Here is a 24,362-nt window from a genome sequence, read left to right on the forward strand (position 1 = left end):
AAACTAGATGCTGGCGCTCCCTTAACACTAAACCATGTCAATGAAGCAACATTAATCTTTTTTTCTCCTTGCACACTTGACCCAAAAGCTGCCCTGCATCGTTTGAAGCATTAAAGCTTTGTTTTCCCTCCTTGCTCCTTTAATCAAGGGCTAGCTGTGGCTTACCTGACTGCTGACTCTCAACAAGCTGTGCTTTGAATCATCCAAATGGTTTGTGTGCTGCTATTCACAGCCACCTTGCTCAGAATAATAATAATAAATACCATGAAATGTGATTTTGCCCAACTCCAACAAACCTAATGTCTTAAGATTTTTCCACTGTACTTTCTAAAAGGAAATTTGTGCGTGGAATGAGCTCTTGGGGGTTGCACAGTAATGCTGCTGCTCGTCAGCAAACCCCAAGAGCATCTTCCAGCATGGAAAAAATGAGGCCTCAGCTTCACCCAGTGCTGCAGTACCATTAAATAAACTCTCAGATCTGAACAGCATAACGCTGGCTATTAAACACCTAACAAAACAAAACAAAACAGCTCTATCACCATCCTTCTCCTCTGGGCTGCCCAAGCAATGAAACACACTGAAATAAGTCCTCTAGTGGGTTTGAGCTGATCAAACAGATTGATACCCCATCACTTATATGCTACTTGTGAACATAAAGATGCTGCACTGCTTGGACCAGAGCACGGCATCAGCGCTGAGCAGCAGCACCAGGGCTGGCACAGCAGCATCCCAAGTCCTTGTCGGGTTTGGGAGCCCCACCAGCGCTGCATCACCACACATTTAGATGTAGATCTCCTTGTTCCCAGCGCTCCTCACAACCCGAGTTTAACCTGGGCGCAACCAGCCGCAATTCACCGTTTAACCCGCCCTCCGTCGGGCCGCTGCGGGCGCGGGGCTGGCGGCGCGGGCTGTACCTGCCACCGCTGCCCCGCGGGGCTCCGCCGGGGCAGGACGGACCCGAACCAACACACAGCAACGCCGACAGCGACCTCCGAGGGCGGGAGGGCCGGGAAGCGCCGGCCCGAGGCGGGGGTATGCTCTCACCGCCGCACGTTGAGACTCACACCGGGGAGCGCCGGGAGCCGGCCCAGCCCGGCCCGGCCGCCATGGAGCCCACGGCAGCGGCGCAGCTGCCCGTGGTGGACCACAGGGTGACCGGCCGCGGTGCGTCAGGCGGCCCCGCTCCCCTCCCCGGCCCGGCCCCGCTCCCTTCCCCTCGGGGCCGGCGCGGAGCCGCACAGCAGAGCCGGGCCCCGGCCCGGTGCGGCCCAAGCCAGGGCCGGAGGGCTCCGTGCCCTGACCGGGCTCTGTCCCCACCGCCCTTTACCCGAGCAGGTGCCCCGAAGCCCCGGGAGACCAGCACCAGCGAACAGGAGCTGAAGGACATGCTGCGGGAGCTGGTCATCTACGTCATCTTCCTGATAGACCTCTGCATACGTAAGTCATCAAACGGCTTGGGACCTGCTGACACGTACCCAATGTGAGAGCTCTACCTCTGCCCGTATCCCCTTTCTCCTCCCGTCATCCACCCCAAAGCATCGCTTCAATCGAGACGCTCCATCTGCCTCTCTCTAGCAGGGTGACCTAGGGACAACGGAAGCAAGGTTAGAAGCTGTTGTCATGCTCCGATTTTAGGCTGTGAGCATCCTCTCTTTGCCCCTTCTTTCCAGTGGCGTTTGGCATGGTGAGCATAGACATGTACCACCTGAACACAGTCATGTCCCATCTCTTCATGGAGCCCACTGAGGGCGAGGATGGTTTTGGGAGCATTCGGACCAAAGCTGACTTCTGGAAGGTAAGGCTTTCCTTACAAACAAGAGAAGAATCTACTAGTGTTAATTTGGAGCAATACAGTCTCATGGAACTAGATGATCTTAAGGTCCTTTCCAACCCTAATCATTCTATGGTTCTCCTAAAAACCGTGGGCTAGAGGTTGTGCTTTCAGCTGAAGAAAGGCAAATAACTTATTAAAATGCATGTGGAGAAATTCTGGGTACAAACAAACACTGATACTGATACTTCTGAATAATCAGTCGAGGAAAACAATAGGCCAGTTAATTGCTGCATCATATTCTCAATATTAAGCTTGAAAAGAGCTTCAATAAAATCAGGAAGATTTGGGCTTTACTTTTGACTTTCAGGTGTTAAAAACAATCCAAGATTTACGATTTCCACTGGAAAACATACCATCTTGGTTCACCTGGTTTGCTGTTGCGTGACCTTGTATTCCAGTGACAGTTGCAAAACACCTCTCTCTGTTATCGCTACTAGGTGGAGGACCTCCCAAAATTACCAGCATTGCCCAGCTCACAGCAGGAGGCAAAGTTTCTCATCCTACTCTTCCTTAAAAATGGAAATGCCTGGCTATAACAATTCATTGGGAAGAATTGCCCTCCCCGTTATCATGGTGTCTGTAATTGCCAGTCCATCAAATAATGAGCCCTTGCTATTACAGTGTGTGAGCTGATGTACTAGGAATGGCTGTAATGCATGCTCAGATGGTCCCAAACCATGGGGGCATGTTGTTGTGCACTCGGAATAATGCTCCCCCCAAATTTAATGCTCTTTATCTGCAGCTAAGAAACACTCAGAAAAAGGATTGTTTTTTCCCCACCTTCAAAAATAAATACTTCATTTAGATTCAGATGACTAAAACCCTAATCAGAAACATATCCCAAACCAGATAGTCAGAGATTAAGATAACCAACAGATTTTGTTAAAACAACATATAGTGTTTGTGTCTAAACATATTTGTTTAGAATTCAGGAGAATTCTAAAGAGATGTTATAGTCTCACCCTGAATACAGTCTCACCCATTACACATGGCTGATAGGATTGCATAGGGAACAAATTGATTCATAGCAAAAAGATGTAAATATATCATATGTGTAAGACAGTACATTGGTGGGAGTTGTTTGTATTCTAGCTCAGACTCTGTAGCTAGAAGTAACCTGGGAACCCTGTAGAGATTTGTATGCTAAAGGGAGGGGCAATAGTGGTGTTTAAATCTTCTTCTGAAACTTTAACCTCACTTGTACGTGCAGTTTGTAGAGGGACCGCTGTTGGATGGACTCTACTGGGACAAATGGTACAACAACACGACGTTAACCTTGCAGAACTACAGCCATATTTACTATGAGAATTTACTGCTAGGAGTAGCCCAGGTTCGACAGGTGAAAGTGCGCAACAACACGTGCTCCATCTACCCGTATTTCCATAGCTTTTTAGACGACTGTTACAGTGAGTACCATTACCAAGCTGAAGACAGGTCTGACGATGCTCTAAGGAACGAATCTGAGTAAGTCATCCTACTTCAGCACAGAAATGCTTGTGGAAACCTAACCAAAGCTTTAATGCCACTATTATTCACTTGGTCACAACAGTGCATGCAATTAGCTGAGTTTTTCCTCTTGTTTACATTGTGATAAACCAAGGATTTGCTTTTGTGCCAACGTTATGGATGGGAATTTGGCATGGGAAATCTATAGCAGAGAGACAGGAAGAACTGGAAATAGCAAGCCCAGTTCAGCAGAAGCATGTGTTAGTGGGCCTATCTCCACTATCATCTGTGGAGAAATGCTCAATTATATGAGGCTTGAATTTAAATCCCATGTTTATAAATTGGAATCATGCTAAAATGCTCTGGAAACAAGAGCCAAAAGGCCTTTTCACACACTTCATTTAGCATGAATTTAACACAATGAAAGAACCTGTGACCATGCCACAGGAACAATGAATTATGGAAACCAGAGATACTCCATCTGCCTACTTTAAGGTAATAAACTGTCTGGCCCACATTGGGTGAAGTCCAGATTCATAACCAACTGCTGTTTTGTTACTGTACTGAGCAGCTAAATAAAATGTGAGTATCTTAAGGCCATATTCTTTATGTAAAGAAATGTGTTATTTAAAGGTCTGGCTTAACTGGTCAGTCATGGATGCAGAAGAACACAAAAACTAACAAGGACTGTATAAAATAAAAGGCAAAGCTTACTTCAGTCCAGGTTCCGTAAGCTGAGTGCTTTGTTTTCCCATTTCTGACAGATGGAAATACACCCCAGCCACTTCGTTATCCCCGTGGTACTTGGGAACTATGGGCTTGTACGGCAGCGGAGGATATTTGTTCACCTTACCTAAATCGAAGCAGGAGAGCATGGAGAAGTTGGCATCTCTCAAGCAGAACAACTGGCTCACTAGAGGAACCAGAGTTGTATTTATCGACTTCTCAACATACAATGCTAACCTAAACCTCTTCTGTATAGTCAAGTGAGTTCTTACCTTTACTGCATGTGAAGTCCAGTTTACTGAGGCGTGATGCTTCCATAAGGACACACAGGAAGGCTGGTCACCTCAGGCATATGCAGCCAGGTTTCTCAGGTAGTAGCTGGCAAGACAGTAATCCATGAAGAATGCAGAAGTTCACTTCTTGCAGGGAGCAGACCCAGATCCTTCCTTCCCATGTTTTTTGTAGTAGAGGGTATTTGGCCTGTACAGCTGGTTGCTGCTGTCAGCTGGAAGGAATTTCATAGCCTTTTGCAAGGTCAGAGACTGGATTATTAGTCCTGTTTTCAGCTAGGGGAGGGAAAAAACTCAGGATACAGTGAACATTTGCTCTACCAAGACACAGTTTCTTACAGGAAGACCTTACAGATGTAGGAGTTCCAGCAAGGTATTATGAATGTAGTAATAATTAGTATTAGAAAATGAAGGGCTGAGATGATTCAAAGGGATGGTAACTAACACCAGTCCCCAATTTTTTTCAGGTTGGTGGTAGAGTTCCCTGCCACCGGCGGTGCTTTCACCTCTATACATATCTACTCTGTGAAGCTCCTCAGATACATCACACGATATGATTACTTCCTGGCTTCTTGTGAAATCATCTTTTGCCTCTTTATCATCACATTCATAATCCAGGAAGCTATAAAGATAGTGAAACTGAAAAGGGAGTATTTCAGAAGTGGTTGGAGCTGGCTGGATTTGATGCTGCTGATGGTGAGCTACCCCTTGACTTTCACCTCTGTGCTTGCCAGCGTAGGCTTGCACTGGATAGACAGCCAACAAGCCGAACAGCCCAAATCTGTGTGGGGTTTGAGTCGGTCACCCACTGTTCTGCACTGAAGAGGCCACATGGCTCATTGTTCTCTTCTAGCTTTGCTGGCAGCTTGCTGCAGCTCCACGTCTTCTATACTTGTTATCCACCTTGTTTGTTTTAGCCTTAACCTTTGCAGAGCAGGGAAGCAGCAGCATGTAACAGAGCTAACACAGTAAATTAGAGTGCATGCAGCGTGTTACATACCACAAGCCCAGAATTATCACAGTACCATTACAAATGGTTTGGCCAATAAAGTCTCGTATATACGGATTATGACCAAAAAAGCTCATGTTCTCCAAATCTACCCAAGGGCCTGTTGAAATCAAGCAGTCTTTCCTGTGCAAAACGACAGTCTGAAGGAGAAGGCAGGTAACTGGACTTGAGTTTCACTGGCTTCTGCTTTCCTTCAGGTATCCATCCTTGCCATCACCTTCAATATCTACAGCACCGTAGAAGTGTCCCTGCTAATGGAAGAGCTGCTGTCTGATGCCAATGTATATCCAGACTTCTATTTCCTTACATTCTGGCAAGTCCTTTACAACAATATGATTGCTGTCAACATTTTCTTTGCTTGGATAAAGGTATGGGCTCTTATACCCTTTTTTTGTACTTGAGAATCAGCATTTCTAAGCATGGCATAAGTGTTCACTTCTACCTTTCCATGGGTGAATTGCAAAGGTGGGGCTAAAAGGGAGAATTTTGTTTATGAGATTCCAGAAGAGTTTAAAATTACCTCCTTCTCATAAACATGGTCACACAGATTCCAAGCCCATCTAAAAAGGAATTTTGCACATGGGCAGCTGTCTCCATTGGAGCAGCTGGGAAATGACCATGGCCAAACAGCCTCCTCAAACTCACTATTTTCCTAGACCCAATATGATCCAGGTCACAGCCTGACCTATACAGATGGCATGGTTGTAATAGGTGAAGCTATTCATAGCTTTTATAGCCAAAAGGAAGACAAAATGTGTCTGAACTTGATTCAGAAGTGGCTTTGTGCCAGGACACCTTTAATTTCATTCTTACTTGCAAATAGATTTGCTGATCTCTGGACAGAGTAGCAAACTGCTCCAAGATTAGGAGCTACTTTTGTTCCTAACCAGATGCTCTGGGGCCAAACCAGCCCTGCCTCTTTGCCTGCCACTGCCCCTAATCTGCTAAACCCTGCTGGCCCTGACTGGGGCCTGCTCCCATTCCCCTGTACCCAACAGACATCAGTGACTTCGGTTTGGGACGCCTCAGTGTTCCCAGTGATGAAACTTCCCAAGGCTTTGCCTGATCCCAGGCTATTTACAGGCCCTCTCTCCCCTAATGCATTTGTAAAACTTCCAGCACAAAGCAGCTGTGAAACAGGCAGGGGAGGTGCTCACATCTGCCAGAGGAGATCATGCTTTATAGGCATGTCCCAGGTACCTCAACACAGGCTATTGTGAAAGGTCACATCCTTTTAAAATCAACAGGCTTTTGGCCTTCCTCCACCTCCCAGCCGGAACAGAATCTATTTAGGAGCACTGGCTGTTAACCAGTTCTGTGCATAATCTTCCTCACTACACCCCTTCCGTACCCCAGCCCCACGTTCCCCCTGCATCACCCACCCTTCAGGCTGTTCATTTAGTAATACAACTGTGCTTTACATTAATGACTGTCATTGAACAAGGCTTGTTCAGGCCTTGTTTCAGACCCAAAGTAAAAGAGAGCTCCTTAGCAACTCTGCAGACACAGGAGGGTGGAATGGCTTGTGGTCTCCTTCAGCCGGGGTCCATATCTGCTAGAGCTGATCACACATACCAGTACCCAGCAAAGACCTGTCTACAGATGCTGTTAGCTTTAGTACAAACATGTATTTGCCCTGCAGAATAGTCATCTTCTCCAGAAACACACCCAATCCTAGTGTGTTTCCAGATACACCCCATTCCCAGGTACGACTTAACCTGTAGATGATGATCATGGATAACATTCCAGAAGTCCTGTTAAGAAATTGCAATACCTTTAGATCCCCCAGTAACAATATGTTCTGTTCTCTTGCAGGTACTTAAATATGTAAGATTTAACAAAACAATGGAGCAGTTGTCCTCCACTTTATCTCGCTGTGCCAAAGACATCATTGGATTTGCCATCATGTTCTTCATCGTCTTCTTTGCCTATGCCCAGTTTGGCTATCTGGTCTTTGGGTCACAAGTTGAAGAGTTTTCCACTTTCCAGAAATGCATGTATGTACTTTGTAAACTTTTGTGTACAAACCCCCCAGTTGGTGCAGGTGCAAACCAGTTTCTGCTAAGCAGAACTTAAGAGTACAAGTCTCCAGCACTTCAGCTTATCTCAGAGAGTAAACCCCTTTTTGATTCCCAAAGCCTTCCCATGTTCAGAAGAGGCCATATGCACATTAAATAGGTCAGGGGAGCCCCAAAAAGAGAAGCTCAGGAGTAAGTAACCCAATAGAGCCATTAGTCCCCCCAGCTCTCAGCTTTGCCACATGTAACCAGCCCCTGGGCGCTGGGGCAGGCCTGGCAGCAGGCTGCCTCTTTCACCCCTTTCAGAAGTAAAGGGCATAAAACCACTGAGCAGACGTGCTCAGAGCACAGGCTGAACAGATCTGCAAACAGGAATCACTGCTCTGTAAGAAAACATCCAGCTGCATAGCTGAGAGTCCCCACATCCCACTTGCTGGCTCTGCTCCTTTCTTCCCCACTTTTTTTCCAGCTACTCGCTGTAGCAACATCATCAGATCAATTCCAAGCACCAGATGGAGCTGGCTTTGATGGTGCTCACACCTTGTAGGGTCCCTAACCTGTCACTCTCAGCAAGCCTTGTGTTTTAGCCCATGGCTACGTTTCTTACAATTCAGAGATCTTTAGTGTAGCAGGTTGTTTGAAAGCAGCTTTTCATGTAAAATTAAGGCACTTCTAAATCAGAAAATAAGCTCATTTTAGACCCACCTGGGTGTTTGCTGGTTCTAAGATGCTGCAATACAGAGAAATGAGTATTTGTCTTCACTAGGAATAAAATCCCCTATAGGGGGCATAGGGACCTATACTGATACCTTCTGTGCTAAGAGAAGGTAACGGATGATGAAGCTAGAACAGAAGGGAAATAATTAAGAGAAGCCACATGATTTATCCAAAAGGAAAGAATTCTCTCATACAAGCACACAAGGACAAATTCCTTTGTACTTTCAAATTCCCAAATACATGCTAAATGCCCAGTTGATCACTGCTGTATTATTCTGGCTCACCTTTTGATGGCAGTGACCAAGGTAACGGTTAATCAGTCTCAGTTGTATCTATTGTTTGGGGCTTGTTTGTTTGCTTGTAATGCTTATGATACTTCTCTTTAGGAGAAGCCAGTCAACCTCACTCTGGTACTTTCTCCTCCCAGCTTCACACAGTTTCGTATTGTGCTGGGAGATTTTGATTTTGAACACACAGAAGCAGCAAACAGAATCCTTGGACCTATTTACTTCATCACATTCGTATTCTTCGTGTTCTTTGTATTGCTGGTAAGTATGAGCTTAAAAATGCTTATCCTTTTGCATAAGCAGCAGAGAACTGTCATGTAGTGCTCTAAGACAGTGGTTTTCACCCCCAGGATGACACTGGGTTTGTCCTGGCTGCCCCTCGGTACACCTGGGCACAGACAGCAGGCCTTGACACTTCCCAGCTCTCCAAACAGCCCCAAAAAGGGGCTTTTGCACCACAAAACGAGCACGTTGCATGATGAGAAATAAACAATTTGTATCCCAAAATATTCCCTAAGACCCTAATGTTACCAGATAATGTATCTGCAGTGGTGCATCTACACCCAGAAAAGCTCTTCAAGTCCATATGTGCCCCAGCATGGAGCAGCCCCCAAACAACAGCCCCAGCATAATACAAATGCAGTTTCCAGAAACAAATGTCTAACTGCATTCTTCCTGTGCAGAACATGTTTTTGGCCATTATAAATGACACCTATTCGGAAGTCAAAGCAGACTATGAAGTGATGCCCAGTCACAAACTCCCGATCAGAGACCTCTTTAGACATGTAAGTAAACACTTCTGTAACTACCTCATTTAATTCCAGACAGAAGGAGGAATTCTAAGCTACATCACTAGCAAAGAGCCTGAAACAGCTGGGCCATAACCATGTAAGAACACTCAAATATTGATTTTTCACTTTAAGTAAACGTTTGACAGATGCAGAAACATCCTTCTATCAAACCCCCAGGAGCTCCTGATGGTAAGAGCAGTGTACGAGTTAGCGAGGAGCCTACCTTTACTTCACCCTTTTAAAAGCCATATTTAAGACCAGTCTGGTTCGTGATGTGTCCCATCATATTCTTCAGAGCTTACTGTTGCTTTTCCAAATGGAGAAACTAAAGCTCTTCTGTGCACGGGAAGACAAGACAAGTAGAAATATGTACCTTTAAAACTCCACAAAGTTCAGACCGTTTTTATGTGCCAGAAATGAGTACAAAATGGGAACAAATCTTTTCAGTGCAACTTGAAATCATGACCTCAGCCCAACATCAACAGCCCAGTGCACATTCTCCCACCCAAGCTCATTCTCCTACTTACCAGGACTACAGTAAGATTAAACTGAATATGCCTGAAAACAGAAGCTCTTACTGGGTTTGGTTGGCTATTACCTTCAGAGCTTTCATGACCAATTTGAGCTATAGCAGGGTAAGTTCTCTGAGCTGAGCTAAGGGAACAAAGAAAGTGATAGACTGGTGGGATTTCTGTTTAACTGCCAAGGCAGCGTGCTGAGAGTTTGCTCCTGGCATTCAAGTCCTTGTGCAAAATGCCTCTGGTTAAACACAAGCCATTTAACATGCCTCACTCTCCCTGTCGATGTCCAGAGTTGTGATACTGTCCTTACAAAGCTCAAGATGAAGAAACCTGAGGAAGACACACAACCAGCAGCAGAGAAGTCAGAAAGGTAGGACCTCAGCATTGGCTCTTACCCCCTGCACCGAGCACAGGCCTGTTCTCACAGCACTTCTGTCTCTTCTCATTTGTGTGAATGACAAGCAAGGAATTACCAGCCACTAGAAAGAAGCACGTTCCTAAGAAAGAAAAGGTAGGTTTTATTCTTTCCTGTCTTCTTCGAAACTGATTATATTTCAGAAGTTGAATAATACAAAAGAGTCACAGTTGTCCCCACTGTTACTTACAAAAGCTATTTCTCCACAGGATGCTATTTTCAACAACATAGGAATGATAAAAGCTAGACCTATAAATAAAGAAAAATCCCTAATTATGTGCAACGCTTCAAATGGGAGCCTGTTGAGGCAAGGTCATACACTGCAACAGCAGAGCTGGCCATAGGGTGGGATCAGTGTGGCTTAGCAATGGTATAAAGTTGTGAGCTGGGCATTTGCCCAAATGTTAAACAGAAACAGATGTATGGAAAACAAACAAGTTTCACATCAGTTGGTTGGGTCATAGGCTGCATCTACAGTAAGAAGAAAGGTCACTGTAGCTTCCTTTTGCTTTACAAAAGGGTTTCCAACAGTCTTTGGTAGTTCCATATCTGGGGTAAGCCTGTGCAAGTACTTCTAAAACACTTTTTAAGCAGTCACTTGTACCACAAGAGAGGGGAAAGCCCCTTGGCTCGCTGAAAACACTACTGCACACAATGCTTGCCATCTCTCTCCGCTCCAGGAAGAAATGTGTATTCCTATAGCCTGTCTTTTTGGAAGGGCCAGGAGGAAAATCTACCTTCAGATAGAGAACAAAGCTGCACAGTTCTTTTCCTTGCACAAGCGAGTGTGTTACAGGTGAGCCATGCTGGCTTTGTCTATGATTACTGTTTCGTTTTAATCTTCCTTGTGTTGAACAGAGCCCTTCGAAGGTATCAGAGCTACAGACAATGAAAGAAAAACATCAGATGATGTATCTGTCTGCCCAGAACATGGCCTCGGGCCCGGCTCAGGGCTATGTCACCGCTGCAGATTTTCAGCAGTAAGTATGTGTGATCTCTTCTTGCACTCTTATTGCCATCCCCCAGCAGCTGCAGCCCTAGCTGAAACCCTCACCTGGGGACAACCTGCGAGACCAACACAAAGTCAGTGATTTTTAAGCTATTTTAAGTGCTTTTATGCTGGTTGATGACAGCTGCCCTCAGGGAGGGAAGAAGGAAACAAAAGGATTTAGTAGAGCAGCTTGAAAGGACATTAGTTAAGAATGAGGTGGACCAAGAATACTCTTCCAGAACATCTCCTTGTGGCTGCCCAGGGAGGGGGACAGAGACCGTAGGACCTTGAGCTTGTGAAGTGGCATTTCAGGACTTAGATCCCTGGCAGCTGACTCAAGCGAGCAAAGAGGAAGGCTGCAACTGCAAGTTTAAGAGCAGCACCATCTCAAGGATATGTGGCTGTATTTGTGTGTTCTAGGCTCTTGAGTTATACAGCTGAACTGGGGAAGGAACTCAATAACACCAATGCAAGACTCAGGAGAATTATAAGAAACATGCAGCACCAGAAGGATGCTGCAGGCAAGCCGGCACGCTGAAACACTTGAGCTCAGCTGGTGACAGAGATGGCCCCAACTCGTCCTGGTTTAAATAAATCCAAAGGCCCCATCCCCTTTATTTTTTTCTATTTCTGGCTAAAAGAAGCAGGAATGTTAATAAAGGTATTATTAAAAAATAACCATTGTTGCTTCTGGGTCTCTTCTCTGAGAGCTTCAGGTGGTGCTTTAACTTGAGAACTGCGCAGCCTTGCTGGAGTTCTGGGTGGGCATCCCTACAGACGCCTGTACAACACCGATTCCTGTGCCTTGTTTGGGGGCTGCTGTGAGGCACAGATGTGTAACCCGAAGAGCAGATCAGAAGCCATGGTGACAGCCCAGGCCTGCTCCACAGCCTCCTCTCGCCCTCTGGCCCTGTGTAGCCCAGTGCAACCCTCAGTCACCAAGTGCAGCCCAGCACAGGGGTTGTTAGCTCTCACCTCCCAGACCAGTTTGCTGGTGCATCTGCTGCCAAGGTTAACACTTCTCAGCAATTCTTGTTCCAGGCACCTGCTGCTTCCAGAACAGGTTTCTGTTGCCTTCAGAGAACAGAAGAATTCTTCCTTCAGGAAACAAATGTTTTATTGTGAACCACTAGAGGGCCCTTTGCTTCGCTCTTGCACCACCCTCGATGTTCCAAACATCCTTTTTATTCCCAAATCCATATATACCCGTTGCCTTAGAGACAAGGTTTTATGTTCAGGCCAGAAGCTCTCTACTCCCATGTAGTCATTAATATTTATTCATTGCTGGGACTCTGCCACAGGAGGAAATAAAGCACATGTACAAATGCCGTCTGAACACGCCACAAGAAAACACGGGGCCAGCACCAGGCTGCAACAACTCACCTGCACCACACGCTCCCTGCCCCGGAATGTTCTGCCACACATCTCCATACGCAACCCCCAGCCTCCAAAGGATTTATATCTTGTATAAATCCTATGTGGATTTATAATATTGTAAAACCTTATGTCCTGCAGAGCACTATCGGGCTACTACACGGTCTCAGGTCTCTCTGCATCTAATCACAGCGCGAAAAAGCTGTCCCCTAAAGGGAGCAGACAGGCATTTGAGGCACCCAGAGATCACTCCAGCCCAGTGGCACAGCGTAGCCATGCACTAATTTGCCCATCAGGGTTCACTGAGTTTGCACTTCACTCTCCTGCCAAGCCAACACATCCTCTCTCTTCTAAAAGGGACCAGTTTAAAGCAAAACACCCCTTTCCCTTCACTTCTGAAAGGTTCTTGTTGCCATGCAAGACACGTGTCCCAAGAAAACAGATCATCAGTGACCTGTGTAACCTGGTCACTCAATAGCCTTACGGGCAGCAAAGCAGACACATCGCACCTTTGACAGCTCCAACCTTTCCTCCACTTGGCAAGCCCTTGTACAGAGAAGTCTCAAGCCCTTTAGACACAGCTACTTACCCAGAGCTTCCTGGAAGAGCCTTCCAGCACTCCTCAGCTTTGCTCTGCTCCTCTGAGGCACAGGACACCCTCTTTATAGCATGCCTCACTTTTCCCAGCAAGCTCCTTGCCCTGCAGTAACACAATGGCTCAAGCAAACCTGTTTAAAGAGGTAAAGCTCGGAATACTATTGTGATTTGTGTTGTCCCAGAACTGGTTATTCAGCAAGGAAGATCTGTCCCAGTATCACCAAGCTTTTTGCACCCTCCAAAGTAGCCATTTCTCCTCTCACAGTGTTCAACACAGGGCTGTTCTCCTTCACTAGAATCTTAGTTCCTTGCACGTGGATTTCAAGCAGTTCCCACTAAACTACTTGAAGGATTTTTGTCTTCTCATTAGCACCCTGATCAGAGCAAGCTTCATTGGATAAATAATGCTAAGGAAAAATGAAGGACTGGAGAACAGATCTGCAGCAACCTTGTTTGTTTGAGCCAGTATCCAAATAATTTGTGCTCTTTCCACCCCTCTTTGGAGGAAAGCCATTGATGTCCTGAAGAACATATTGCAGCTGCCTTCTGTGTGCTCTCCCTCACTTGCTCCCTCAGCCTCCTAGTTGTTTCTCTTGTTCCCATTTACCTGCACTGCCACACAACCACAGGGTCCTCACCTTCAGGAGTTCCTCTTTCCCCTGTCAGGCCTTAGGCTGAAGAAAGGTGCATTTACACAAAATACAACAGAAGAGCCAGTTCAAAAGCCCTCAATTGCTTTTCATATAAACTTACATCAACAAACCATGAAAATAAAAACCTATTTGGTCCAGAGGAAAAGCATCCTCTTGGCTTACAGAAGTGTGTGCAGTAACAGTGCTTCCTGGCCACAAACACAACTGCTGTGATACCGATTTTAAGGCAAAGGGATCGTTATGGATCCAGAGACCAAACCAAATACTGCTCCGCAGTGGACGTGTGTTCATTGACAGTGAATTCATTAGCCCAGTAATGGCTGAACTGGCTCCCTGCCGCATCTACTCCCAAATTGCTACTATTGGAGCAGGAATGAGCAAGACTCACAGTTTGCTGTCACATCACCACACAGCAGGCTGGCACCTAGCAGGAACTGAAGCCCACATGCACATGAGCTGTGGTGTCGGGCTGGGAGCTGATCTGGTCACTTCACTGCTGTCTCTGCTGAGAGGCACAGTCTGAACAGGCAAAGTAAGGCTTAAACTGCTGTAGCTTCACCAAGAGCTGTCTCAGCACTGAGCCACCACCAGCACTCGTGGTGCTGCTGCCAGGACCTGCCTCAGCAACACCCTGAAACTACAAATAGGTACAGGAAAGGTGAAGGACTCACACTTGTTTTGAAGAGATGGCAGTGGAGGAGAAAGCATAATGAGAAACAAAGATATATGACAATAAAGGTTAAGGTACTTTTATTATAAAAGTCTATACAATGAGCACCAGACATAGCAATGCAATTATATCTGGTTTAGTTATATATATTCCATATCTATATATCCATATAGATATATAGGGTTTTGCTTTTACCAAAGTAAACCTGTTATATCACAAAATGCCTAGTTCTACCATTTATTTATTGCTCAACAAGGATGGCACAAAACACACTCAGCATAACTGTTGCCATGCTTATCTACTATACTGAATAAACAGCCAAACACTGCATAACAAACACAAAGCAGCTGTTAATTCTGAATTGGAACCAGTCTGATCACTCACTCACTTATAAAAATATTGGAATCATATAGATTTAAGCATTATAAAGGAGGAATATATTATTTAAAACATTTAAATAGTGCATATTGACATTTTGCATGTGGTATATAAAACACAAACATTCATGTACAACACTATACAGTACACATTAGTTTCAATGTTTGGATACACCCGTGTCTGCAGACTGATAGAAAAGTAACTGAAGTGTACATTGCACAATGGAACTGAATAAAATTGAGAAATGGTCTCCAGACTAGTTTAACCTCATCATTCTTTAAGGTCCCAGATCATTTTGCAGTTAAAAAAAAACCCAAACCAAAGGCATATCACCAGTGCTCAATAGTTTTAGTGCTTTTCTTCTTCTGAATTCCAAAATTCCATGCCTACGAGCAGAGTAAAACAAAACAAGAAGTATCCTACAGTACACAGATGAAATCTGAGCACTAAAAATCCTACTTCCAACCTATTTCATATGCTCCATGACAGAACAGCAAAGTCTATGAGGTTACATGCTAGCCATTTCTTCTGTGGTGAGAAAGTTCATTTTTGGTCTTTCGGAAAGCAGTGTGAATAACAGCTGTGTTGACATTAGCCAGTCATAAAAACATGCAGTGAGAGTAGGTGCATGCAAAACGTGGCCACAATCAAACCCATACACTGAAGGAAAAAGAAAATGAACCGAGAAAGCAGCAGTTAAAAATGAACATTTAGATTTTGCCAGATCAAAACCAGCTGCTGATGGCTGTTGCAGAGCATAAAGCTAGTAGCTAAATCATCATTCAGCACAGCAGATGTGATACTTAAAAACATTTAGTTTCAACTCTGAAGCTAAATCATGCAAGGCCCATAAACTGTTTTGCTTACATCGTAAGGGTTAGATAACTTAGTTTTATTCTCCAACTGTAAAACAAAACTGTGAGAAACAGCAGTCATTTTTTCACTCAAACCCGACAGTTCACCCTGTGGTGCACATTCACTACACTGATTTTAGCCCTTGATACCACGCTTAGTTCAGGTAACAGTGGAATTTTAACTGTCCTAAGCCAGCTCTTTTCTGCTGGAGCTACGCAAGTTCTGAGCGCCATCAGATTTCCCATGCACTGCAATGTTCCTTATGCTCCTCCAATCTTCCGAAAGTGGAGATGCAGTATCCAATTCAGACAAAACACTATGTCACCACTAGTTGAGAAACAATAACCCATAAAATGAGAACATGAACAACAGTAACGTAAAGTCCTGTAGGCAGCGCGTGATATAACTTTTCAGTTTTCCAAGTTTTAAAAGACACTAAAGGAAGGTCACTTTCTGGTTTGTCCACTGTCATCTTTAGCAAGGAGGAAAGGTGACCACTACTGAGCAAAATCCATTAGATGTTAATTATTACTGTTATAGGTGCAATTTAGAATATCAAAACTTAAAGTTGTCCCAACAGCAGTCCTTTGGAAAAGGAATTTCAGTCTGGTTTTTTAATGTTCCAAGGAAAAAGAGCAGTACGTTTAATTTGCTGACTTTTTTCCCCCCCATAATAAAAAATAGCCAAGAGGAATCGTTCAGTGTAGCATTATGGTATTAAGAATTTCTTCGAGAATGCAAAAAGTTGGTAATAACAAAAGTCTCACAGGTCTTGAATGCTAACGAAAAAACACAAGCTATGGTTGTTTTGGAATAAGATGGATGCATCTGTTAGACAAAACTCTGATGGAAACTGTGTTTGCTAAAGTTGGACAGAGCAGTCTCCAACTTAGAAATCTTACTTGCTCTCTATACAGGACCTACTTACCCTTCAAACACCTTAGAGTGGCACCACAATAAAGTGCACAAACTGGATTCTTTCAACAGTGCATGACAAATGAACACAAGCACCCAATAAGTACAGTGGTAGTATATGGAAACATCATGTTATTCAATGGGTTGGAGGAATAGAATTTAAATTGATTTTGAAGAATCTTGCTTGCTGATAAGGACTTCTAACAGCCTAAGCTTGGCTTTAAGTTTCTTGTACTCCCTGTACTCATCAAGCATCGGAACCCGATCTTCTTTCTGTACGTTCCTGCAAAAAGAAGCACATCTGAGTTGCAAGAAAACCCTCCACACTGCAGCAAGCAAACACAAAAGCAGTTACATGCAGTTATCTTTGGGAAGATAGACATTTTTGACAGCTTGTTCACCAATAATAGACACATTATACTCTAGTTAAACTTGCCATCACCTACAAAACTGACTAGGAAACCCAGCAGCATTTATTCAGCACAACTGCTGCAGCACTGTTTAGGAATCATTGGTTTAAGGTCTTCTGAAGATTTGATTAACAGGATATGAAAACTTTCATTTCAGATCCTGTGTGTACATGGCACAAAAATACAAATAAATTTCAGTTGATCTACATTTTCACTGTATGGAGACTGACTCACAAATTGAACGCAGAGGATTATTCTTATTTAAGACTCAATTATAATAAAATCTATTAATCTGACTTACTTTAAACCAACTCTTCCTTATTAACCTCATTATTTGCCATTAAAGTCAAAAGGAGTTATGTCCCAGTGGAATCTGTGTGACCAGTGGTTCAGGAGTTTATAGTTATGGAGAAATACAGTAGAAAGTGCAGTTAAATGAGAACATCTGCCAGTTGAGAATAAAAATTATACACCCCTTTAATGGTGAAGCAAATATCCTACTGGAACAAAGGACTACCAGGCAAATTGCCCTGTCCTGGGTTAGAAATAGAGGGGTAATCTGGGGGTGGGGGGGTTATATTAAAAAATACTTATTAAATATTTTTAAATGTTATTTTTTTTTTAAATGGAAAACCTCCACTTCTTTGTTTTCATTATCATGCTTTACAGACTGTAATAGAGACAAAACTCAGGAGCAAGCTTCCTCTGCTATTAAAAATGCACACCAATGTCATCTTCCTCAGGAGATTATTCATAGCAGAGATTAAACCAGGTCAGATTCCCCTGGTAACATCAATATAGAAGATTGAAAAACATACTTGGCTACAAAACAAGGCTGCTGCCCAGCATCTGCTTTTGTGCTAAACAACCACTTTGCTGCTCAACACACCTTCCATTCTGCTGATAAAACTCCTCTTCAAATTCTCGTAGTGTCTTGCGTAGCTTCTTTTTCTCAGCTCGGGCTTTCCACAGTTGCTCCAATAATTCAGGCCTGAAAATTTCAAGTGAAAGAAAAAATACTGTTGGCCATAGGATAAGATTCAAATTCTTCAAAGCATGCTCTAAAACAACTGAGCTAGCTGCACTAGGAGTGAATTTGTCTGCCTCACGAGGAATATGTTACCTGTCTGAGGGTGAAATACTGAGAACAAACCAGTAGTTAATAAAAGGGTGTAAGTTTTCTGCTGTCTGCACAGCTCAAGTAAGGCTGAGGAAGGTTTAGAAGATACTAAACAATACACTGAGTACAAAAAGATCTTAGTCAGACATATCTGAACACTCATTCGAGCCAAACACTTCCTGACAAGTGCTGAACACATCATTTGCTTCCACCCAACATCATATATTTCGTATCGTGACTCTAAGTGCAGTAATTGCAACTTCTATAGTAGAATTAGGAACTGCTTCTTTCCACATACATGGAAGCAGCGCGGGTGCTTGACAGCCGAAGGTCCCGGGTCAGTTTCTCTTGACCATCTTCAACATCAGACTCAGAGTTTTCAACCGGGCTTAAAACAGACTGTGTCTGGACAGCAGTTTTTAAGATATCGGTCAGGTCTGCAGACAAACCATCACTTTCCTCCTCTTCTTCCTGAAAGTCAAAGCAGAAATTCAAACCAAGTATGAAATATTTCAGTTCCCTATCAAGGTGCTGGGAAGTATTTTTACAATATGCATTGTACACACCTTAATCTCTTCAAAAAAATGGGCAGTTTCACCTTCAATAATGGGCTGTAACATCTGCCCCCGCCTCTTGGTTGATGGTGAGCCCTGCAAAAAGTGAAGCTTGTTCCGTTATGTGCAATTAGACATTAAATGCTGTGTGTGGTCAGAAGGTTGGTCAGGTCACCTAATACCTAAAGGTACTTCAGAAGAATAAAAAACTGCAAACATACTTACAGAGTACAAACGAAATAACCATGTAACCCCAAAAGCTCAGATGCCCAAAGTATTCTTGACATAGAATCAAACATTGTAGCTCATAAACTATGTAAAAATACTCTTCTTTGGTTATAAAAATCACTCCATGTTTTGTAGAAAATTCATAAAGTGCAATGATATCTCTGACTTTCATATTTCTTGTTGATGCTCCCAAACTAAACCACAGGGAGACTATAAAGTCACCCAAGGCCAGAGCCAGCTTTTATCTTCTGCCAGGCATACATTGGGAATAATACTGCCAATTTCTTTTTCTAGACCACTCTGAAGCCCCACAATTGGAAGTGCTATGTAGGAGTTATCTATTGCCACCTTCAAGGCAAAATCCTTTGAATTTGAGCCTGAAGCAGGTGCCACTGTGCTGCACAGGGATTGCTGTTAGCTGCCTGGAGCACACACACGTTACACCCTGCTCATCCAGTATGCCCAGACAGCAATTTCAACAGATGGACTCTTTGAACAGGAGGACAGTGGAACATGAAAGCCAGACAGACAGTGAGCTATCAAAACACTTCAGTTTGCGGAGGTAAATACCTCCCTGCTTCTTTGGACGTTTCCATACAGGCTTCAGCATATGTGATTAGTATTGTGATACCTAAGAGATCTCATGGGAGCAAGTATCATGCAATTCTTGAAATACCTGGCACTGAATGTAGCCTATAGAGAAGCTCCCACTGAACAATCCTGGGTAACTAGAGAGCTCCACATCTCTTACAGGTTTCAAAGCAGAGGCCTGCGAAAAGCATTTTACAGATGTTGCCTACAGTATAGATTAGGAATTATGTTACCAACATCTTTCCTGGATTTCAAATCCTATCGGTTGGTTATCAGCCATGCCTTTATTTCACAGACAACCAACCAACAACAAAAGGAATGACTACAAGATAGTCATAAGTTTACTGATAATACAAAATGCATCTCAGCTGAAGAGTCCCATTTTTGAGGTGAGAGATGGGGTAAAACTCAGCTGGTCAAGGGCACCACCAATAACCTGTGACTCACCAGCCATGGAGAAATGCTTAGGTGTTTAAAAGCACCATCAACCTGCGTTGATGTTCAAACAGGAACACTGACATAAACACCTTTAAATTGAATTATGGCTGCAGTGTAAATCACATTTTTCTGTAAAAGTCACTACACAAAAATCTACGTGCAGGAAAGGAATCATCTTAAACTGGTCCCTTTATCTCAATGTGCTTGGGCTTAAAGGGGATAGCTGAGAACAGCCAGAGTCCACGTAAACAGCCGCTTAAGTTCCTGCTGAGTAAGTCACTGCCCAGCTATGTAAATCTGGTACAGAGCTGCCTCTATGTAAACAGATTATCTCACATCCATCTATGCAGTCCCTTCCTTCTACAAGGGTCAAACAGCTAATATCAAATCTGTTCCGTTGCAAGTCTGGGCCAGCATGCAAGATTCGGATTACAGCTCATGAAGAGCAAAGCCAGCCAGCTGGTTGTCATTCCCCGACTGCTTTACAGGTACTATAAACAAGGTTACATCAATCTCCTTGAACGGTATGAAAACTTTTCTTCCTCAGCTCTTAAAAGAGCACAGAGAGAGGAAAGAAAAGAACAGAAAGCAAGCTAGAAGGAAACGAAGTGCAAACACAATGAAAAAGCACAGATGATGTACAGATGCTGCAGGTGTTGATAACATGTCTCACACTGAGGAAGCAGGAAGGAATGAAGTGGTTGTTAGGGCCATCCTATTACTCATGCCTCTGGTGACAGTACCCTGCAGTACAGGCAAGCTTCACTGCAACTGGTGTTACTATTCTTGGGAGGACTGAAAGTACAGTATGTACTGTGGATCCATACCCAGCACAGGGACTTGGGAGCATCTCAGCCACACAAGTTAGAACAACTTATTTACTTCCACCAAGAACCGTGTACTTCCTAAGAGCCATCAAGGTCACAGACAGCTCTGAACTGCTCTGCTCTCCACAGCAGATCAAATGCCTCAAGTACAACGACATCATCTTATATCTTCCATAAGAAAGATGTACTTCTGGAACAGTGTTACTAGCTCTTCTAAAGGCAGCCCAGCCGTTCAAAAGTGGGGAAAAAATAGAAATAGCATTTGTTTTACTCACAAGAATAGGAGTAATGCTTGCTCTAGTTAACATTTGTTTTACAAGTCTGTATCTGTCATAAAGTGGCTTCACAATATGTCTTTCTTCTCTAGTAACCTAAAGGCAGAGAAACCACAGAATTAATTATACCAGTCACTCAGTAATATACAAGCAAACACAAAGCGGTCTTGCTTCTCATGCCAGGCCACGTATCTGCCAATTAGGAATATAAACCTAGTTTAAACTGTGTGTATGAAATGGGGTTTGTGCAGATAAAGGGGAAGAAGTTGGTGCTTTCTCCTCCTCTCTTTTCTCACTTTAACTCCCTGTATTTTTCAGGAAGAAGTTTTAAAGACTTCCTAAAAGTTAGAGGGGCTTCAGTAGAAGCAAACTATCTTTAAGGACCTGTGGAAAAGAGGCAAAAAAGGGACCAAGAACTGGGGGGGGGAGAAGGCTGTGTGCCTAGCAATGATGATGATTCTAGAGAAATGAGAGGGGGCAGAAAAGAAAGAGATGAAACCATAGAGAGATTTTCTCTGATATCTGCTTTACTCTCAATTCTTGGCCACTGTGTACTCTAACATAACAAATATCAAAGGCTATCCTCAACAGTTACTGGCATTTTCTCCCTAAGGGGACTGTAGAAACAGTGCCAATATCCCCAGGACCATTATTCTTCCTTGTTTTTAAGACTGAAAGGCTTGGTCACATTTATACAGCAGTGCTGATTATAAAGCTAGTGTGCCAAGTCCTGAAGGCTGATGGAATAGTAACTGGAAAGATCTTGTGATTGGACTAGTGATACTGATCACTGTCCAAAATAAAACCCCTGAACTTCAGGCACTAATTGCTGCTCACTCCAACCTCCACACGTCCAATTATAGAGGATACATGCCACAGACTTGGGAGGAAGAGAAGTGTCTTTTCATTTCTGGTTTTGTGAAATCCAGAATAACATTTCAAGCCTTTCCCGAGGAAATTCAAGAGAGTCATTTATTTGTACAATTTCTCTCTGCCTCACAGACATATAAGGCACCAAACGACACCAGTCGCTTGTCAAACTCCAATAACCTCCTGATCTGTGGACCAAGGGCCTAATAAAACATACTTCTTTTTGGTTTGAAGTCAACACAATAAATTCCTCTGACAGCAATATGGAAACCAACAGATAACTGTGTTCTGGAGAAGACAAAAACCCCAATCCCCCCAGCATTAACTTCTAGTATTACTACTGCACAAGAGTTACTGCTCTCTATTAATAGAGCTTGATGAAGTAAAGCAAGAATTACCGGCCGCCCATGTTGACTTTCATAATACAGGAGGCTTTTCTGGAGAGATGTTTTCTCTTCTACCAAATGGTCCTTTGTCATTTTCTGTCAGAAGAATAATTCACATTTAATCCAACTCAAGTCACTTTAATATCTACTTCATCAGCTATATGAATGCTTTAGCCAAAATTCAGTTAGCTGATACCATTCATCCCACCTGCATGCATTTAAAGCTCTTCAATACTGTCAGTGCATGCTTATAAATATTTTAATAAAGAGTGAGCAGGGAAAATGTGGTTCATCATCATTTCCTCAGAGTGTGGAATACAAAGGCCTTGTAAAAGGCTGCTAGACACAGGCATCGTTTTGTCAATAATGATATCTGAAGTGTCTGACAGTGCTCTATTTCCCTCTGCTCTCTTAGAAACAGCCTATCCATAACCTTATGCTTACTTTAATATCTTCTGGCAAACATCTCTCAACTCGTTTTTCCTTTAATCTTTTCAAAATGAGTTCAAGCGTGGCTTCCTTGGTGGGCTTCTTCTCTTTCTGCACAACCTGCATCTCATCTCCATCTCCTTCATCCTCTTGGTCGAGAGAGGAACCAAAGCTTTTTGGAAGAGTGTTACTTCGCGGACGTGTTTGAGGTATGAATTCTCCATCTGAGCTCCTCTGCTTTGCATCTGAAATGAGAAAGATTGCTCAATCCAAAGGTTTAAAAGAAATACTCTCAGTTTGTTTAACTGCAAATAAAGAAACATAGTTTGCATAGGCAAAGTTTGTCTTCTAATGAAGTAAAACAATTTGAGTTTTGAATAGTTCAGAACCTAGAAATGAAGTATTTTTACTGTCCTGTGGAATTTTACTGAATGACTTTGCCATTTTAGACACGTAGTTTATCTGTGATTGTGAAAACCCAGAAGCTGTAGCATCCCTTACCTTTTATTTGCTTTCTCAATTTGGTAAGTTCAGTCATCCACTTTAAAACTTTTGGGTTGGCTGCAATATCACTATAGGAGGGCTGAAAAGTAACACAAACAACATTTTATTAAAACAAACACATTAAGTCTTGCTTATAAATACTTCTTTCAAGATTTGGTAATATTTATTCCAGGGAATGGGATAGTAACAGGGATGCCACTCTTTGCATCAGGTCAGATCTCAGTGCCAACATAACAGCCAACACTTGTGAAAATAAACTTGAGACAAGAGATCAGAAGTTGAACCAGAGAGTGGAAAGATGCTTCTGTCTCTCCACTTATCTCATCTGATATCGCCTCAGTCTCACTGCACAATGTCACTGTCTGCCCTTCTTTGGGCTCAGGCATCATGGCACATTTCCTAGCACTGGTGTTGCTCAGTTCACTTTCACAGACAGCAGTGTGTAACACAATCGTTCTCATTTGTGAGCCCACAGTCATTCAGTGAGGAACCACAAGAAATAACTTGGCTGCACCATGCAGCCCTTTATCCTGACCAAAGGAGAAGTGCTAACTTACCTTACTGTTCTTCTCTTTTTCAAATTGTTCCTCAAATTGCTTTATTTTTTTCTGCAGTTTCTTGACAAGCTGATAAGGTGTCTTGTCTTCCCTTTTGTCATCTTTTGAGCTAAAGGATGCTCTTCGTGTTCTGTATTAAAAACAGTTTTTAAATGTCATTTAAATAATTAAACAAGTGCAAATAACTTGTGTATTTCGGTGACAGATGACTAATTTCTTTTTTTGCTGCAGTTCAGAATTCATTCTTTGCACATTTTCAGAAGAGCTATTTATCTAGTGAATCAAAATGCTTTGATCTGCTGCCTTCAAAATGTGATGTGTTATTGTTTTCCTCTCTAATTTCTGTAATACCCCAACAGAAAAACAGCGTTTGAAATTCAAGTGTAACAAACTAATGTATCATTAGTGACGTTGTCATTAAAACAGTTCAGATCTTCCTGGTGGTTAGGCCACTTATCTAAGTAAGTTACTAGATACTCAGTACTTGGGCACAGTTAAAGCTGAGGCTAGAAGCTACCACTGAACAGTCCTTGGTAATATGACAGCTCCACTGTCTTAGGCATGTTATTATATATTCATCTAAAACACATCTACATCATTTGCTGGCCTTACTAATATATTTCTAGAGTATATGATTCTGGTTTTAAATCATCTTTTGCACTTGTTCAGCTCCTTGATGCTGCTTG

The 24,362-nt window shown here is 43.2% G+C and overlaps 2 protein-coding genes across 4 annotated transcripts in view; one reads left to right on the plus strand and one right to left on the minus strand.

The window, feature by feature from the left end:
* The first annotated feature begins 1,089 nt into the window (after positions 1-1,089).
* PKD2L2 (polycystin 2 like 2, transient receptor potential cation channel) lies at positions 1,090-11,694 on the plus strand. Its single transcript, XM_030504156.1, has 14 exons — positions 1,090-1,164; positions 1,336-1,437; positions 1,671-1,795; positions 3,045-3,298; positions 4,045-4,266; positions 4,764-4,992; positions 5,503-5,679; positions 7,121-7,302; positions 8,468-8,588; positions 9,011-9,112; positions 9,930-10,009; positions 10,102-10,150; positions 10,913-11,034; positions 11,466-11,694. Exons 1-14 carry the CDS (start codon positions 1,107-1,109, stop codon positions 11,581-11,583), a joined length of 1,941 nt encoding a protein of 646 aa, XP_030360016.1. The 5' UTR covers positions 1,090-1,106; the 3' UTR covers positions 11,584-11,694.
* A 2,708-nt stretch (positions 11,695-14,402) lies between these two features.
* Positions 14,403-24,362, minus strand: part of FAM13B (family with sequence similarity 13 member B) — a 49,103-nt gene continuing 39,143 nt past the window's right edge. For 2 of the 3 annotated variants that reach the window (XM_030503929.1, XM_030503930.1), the window contains exons 16-24: positions 23,677-23,806; positions 23,117-23,198; positions 22,631-22,860; positions 22,199-22,282; positions 20,931-21,026; positions 18,584-18,667; positions 18,316-18,488; positions 17,787-17,888; positions 14,403-16,770 (exon numbers count right to left, since the gene is read on the minus strand). In XM_030503929.1, coding sequence (XP_030359789.1) covers positions 16,647-16,770; positions 17,787-17,888; positions 18,316-18,488; positions 18,584-18,667; positions 20,931-21,026; positions 22,199-22,282; positions 22,631-22,860; positions 23,117-23,198; positions 23,677-23,806 — 1,105 coding nt within the window. In that variant the 3' untranslated portion in view covers positions 14,403-16,646. The remainder of the gene's footprint in view (positions 16,771-17,786; positions 17,889-18,315; positions 18,489-18,583; positions 18,668-20,930; positions 21,027-22,198; positions 22,283-22,630; positions 22,861-23,116; positions 23,199-23,676; positions 23,807-24,362) is intronic. The other variant, XM_030503931.1, reaches the window with a different exon arrangement.

Source organism: Strigops habroptila, chromosome 12 (assembly GCF_004027225.2).
Source record: "Strigops habroptila isolate Jane chromosome 12, bStrHab1.2.pri, whole genome shotgun sequence".
Taxonomy (NCBI): domain Eukaryota; kingdom Metazoa; phylum Chordata; class Aves; order Psittaciformes; family Psittacidae; genus Strigops; species Strigops habroptila.

Bases quoted from the DNA above. Each gene is read 5' to 3' on its own strand.
- PKD2L2 (XM_030504156.1), top strand. From the start codon at position 1,107: ATGGAGCCCACGGCAGCGGCGCAGCTGCCCGTGGTGGACCACAGGGTG. The intron at 1,796-3,044 runs GTAAGGCTTTCC...TTGTACGTGCAG, and splicing joins CCAAAGCTGACTTCTGGAAG to TTTGTAGAGGGACCGCTGTT. The intron at 10,010-10,101 runs GTAGGACCTCAG...GTGAATGACAAG, and splicing joins GCAGCAGAGAAGTCAGAAAG to CAAGGAATTACCAGCCACTA.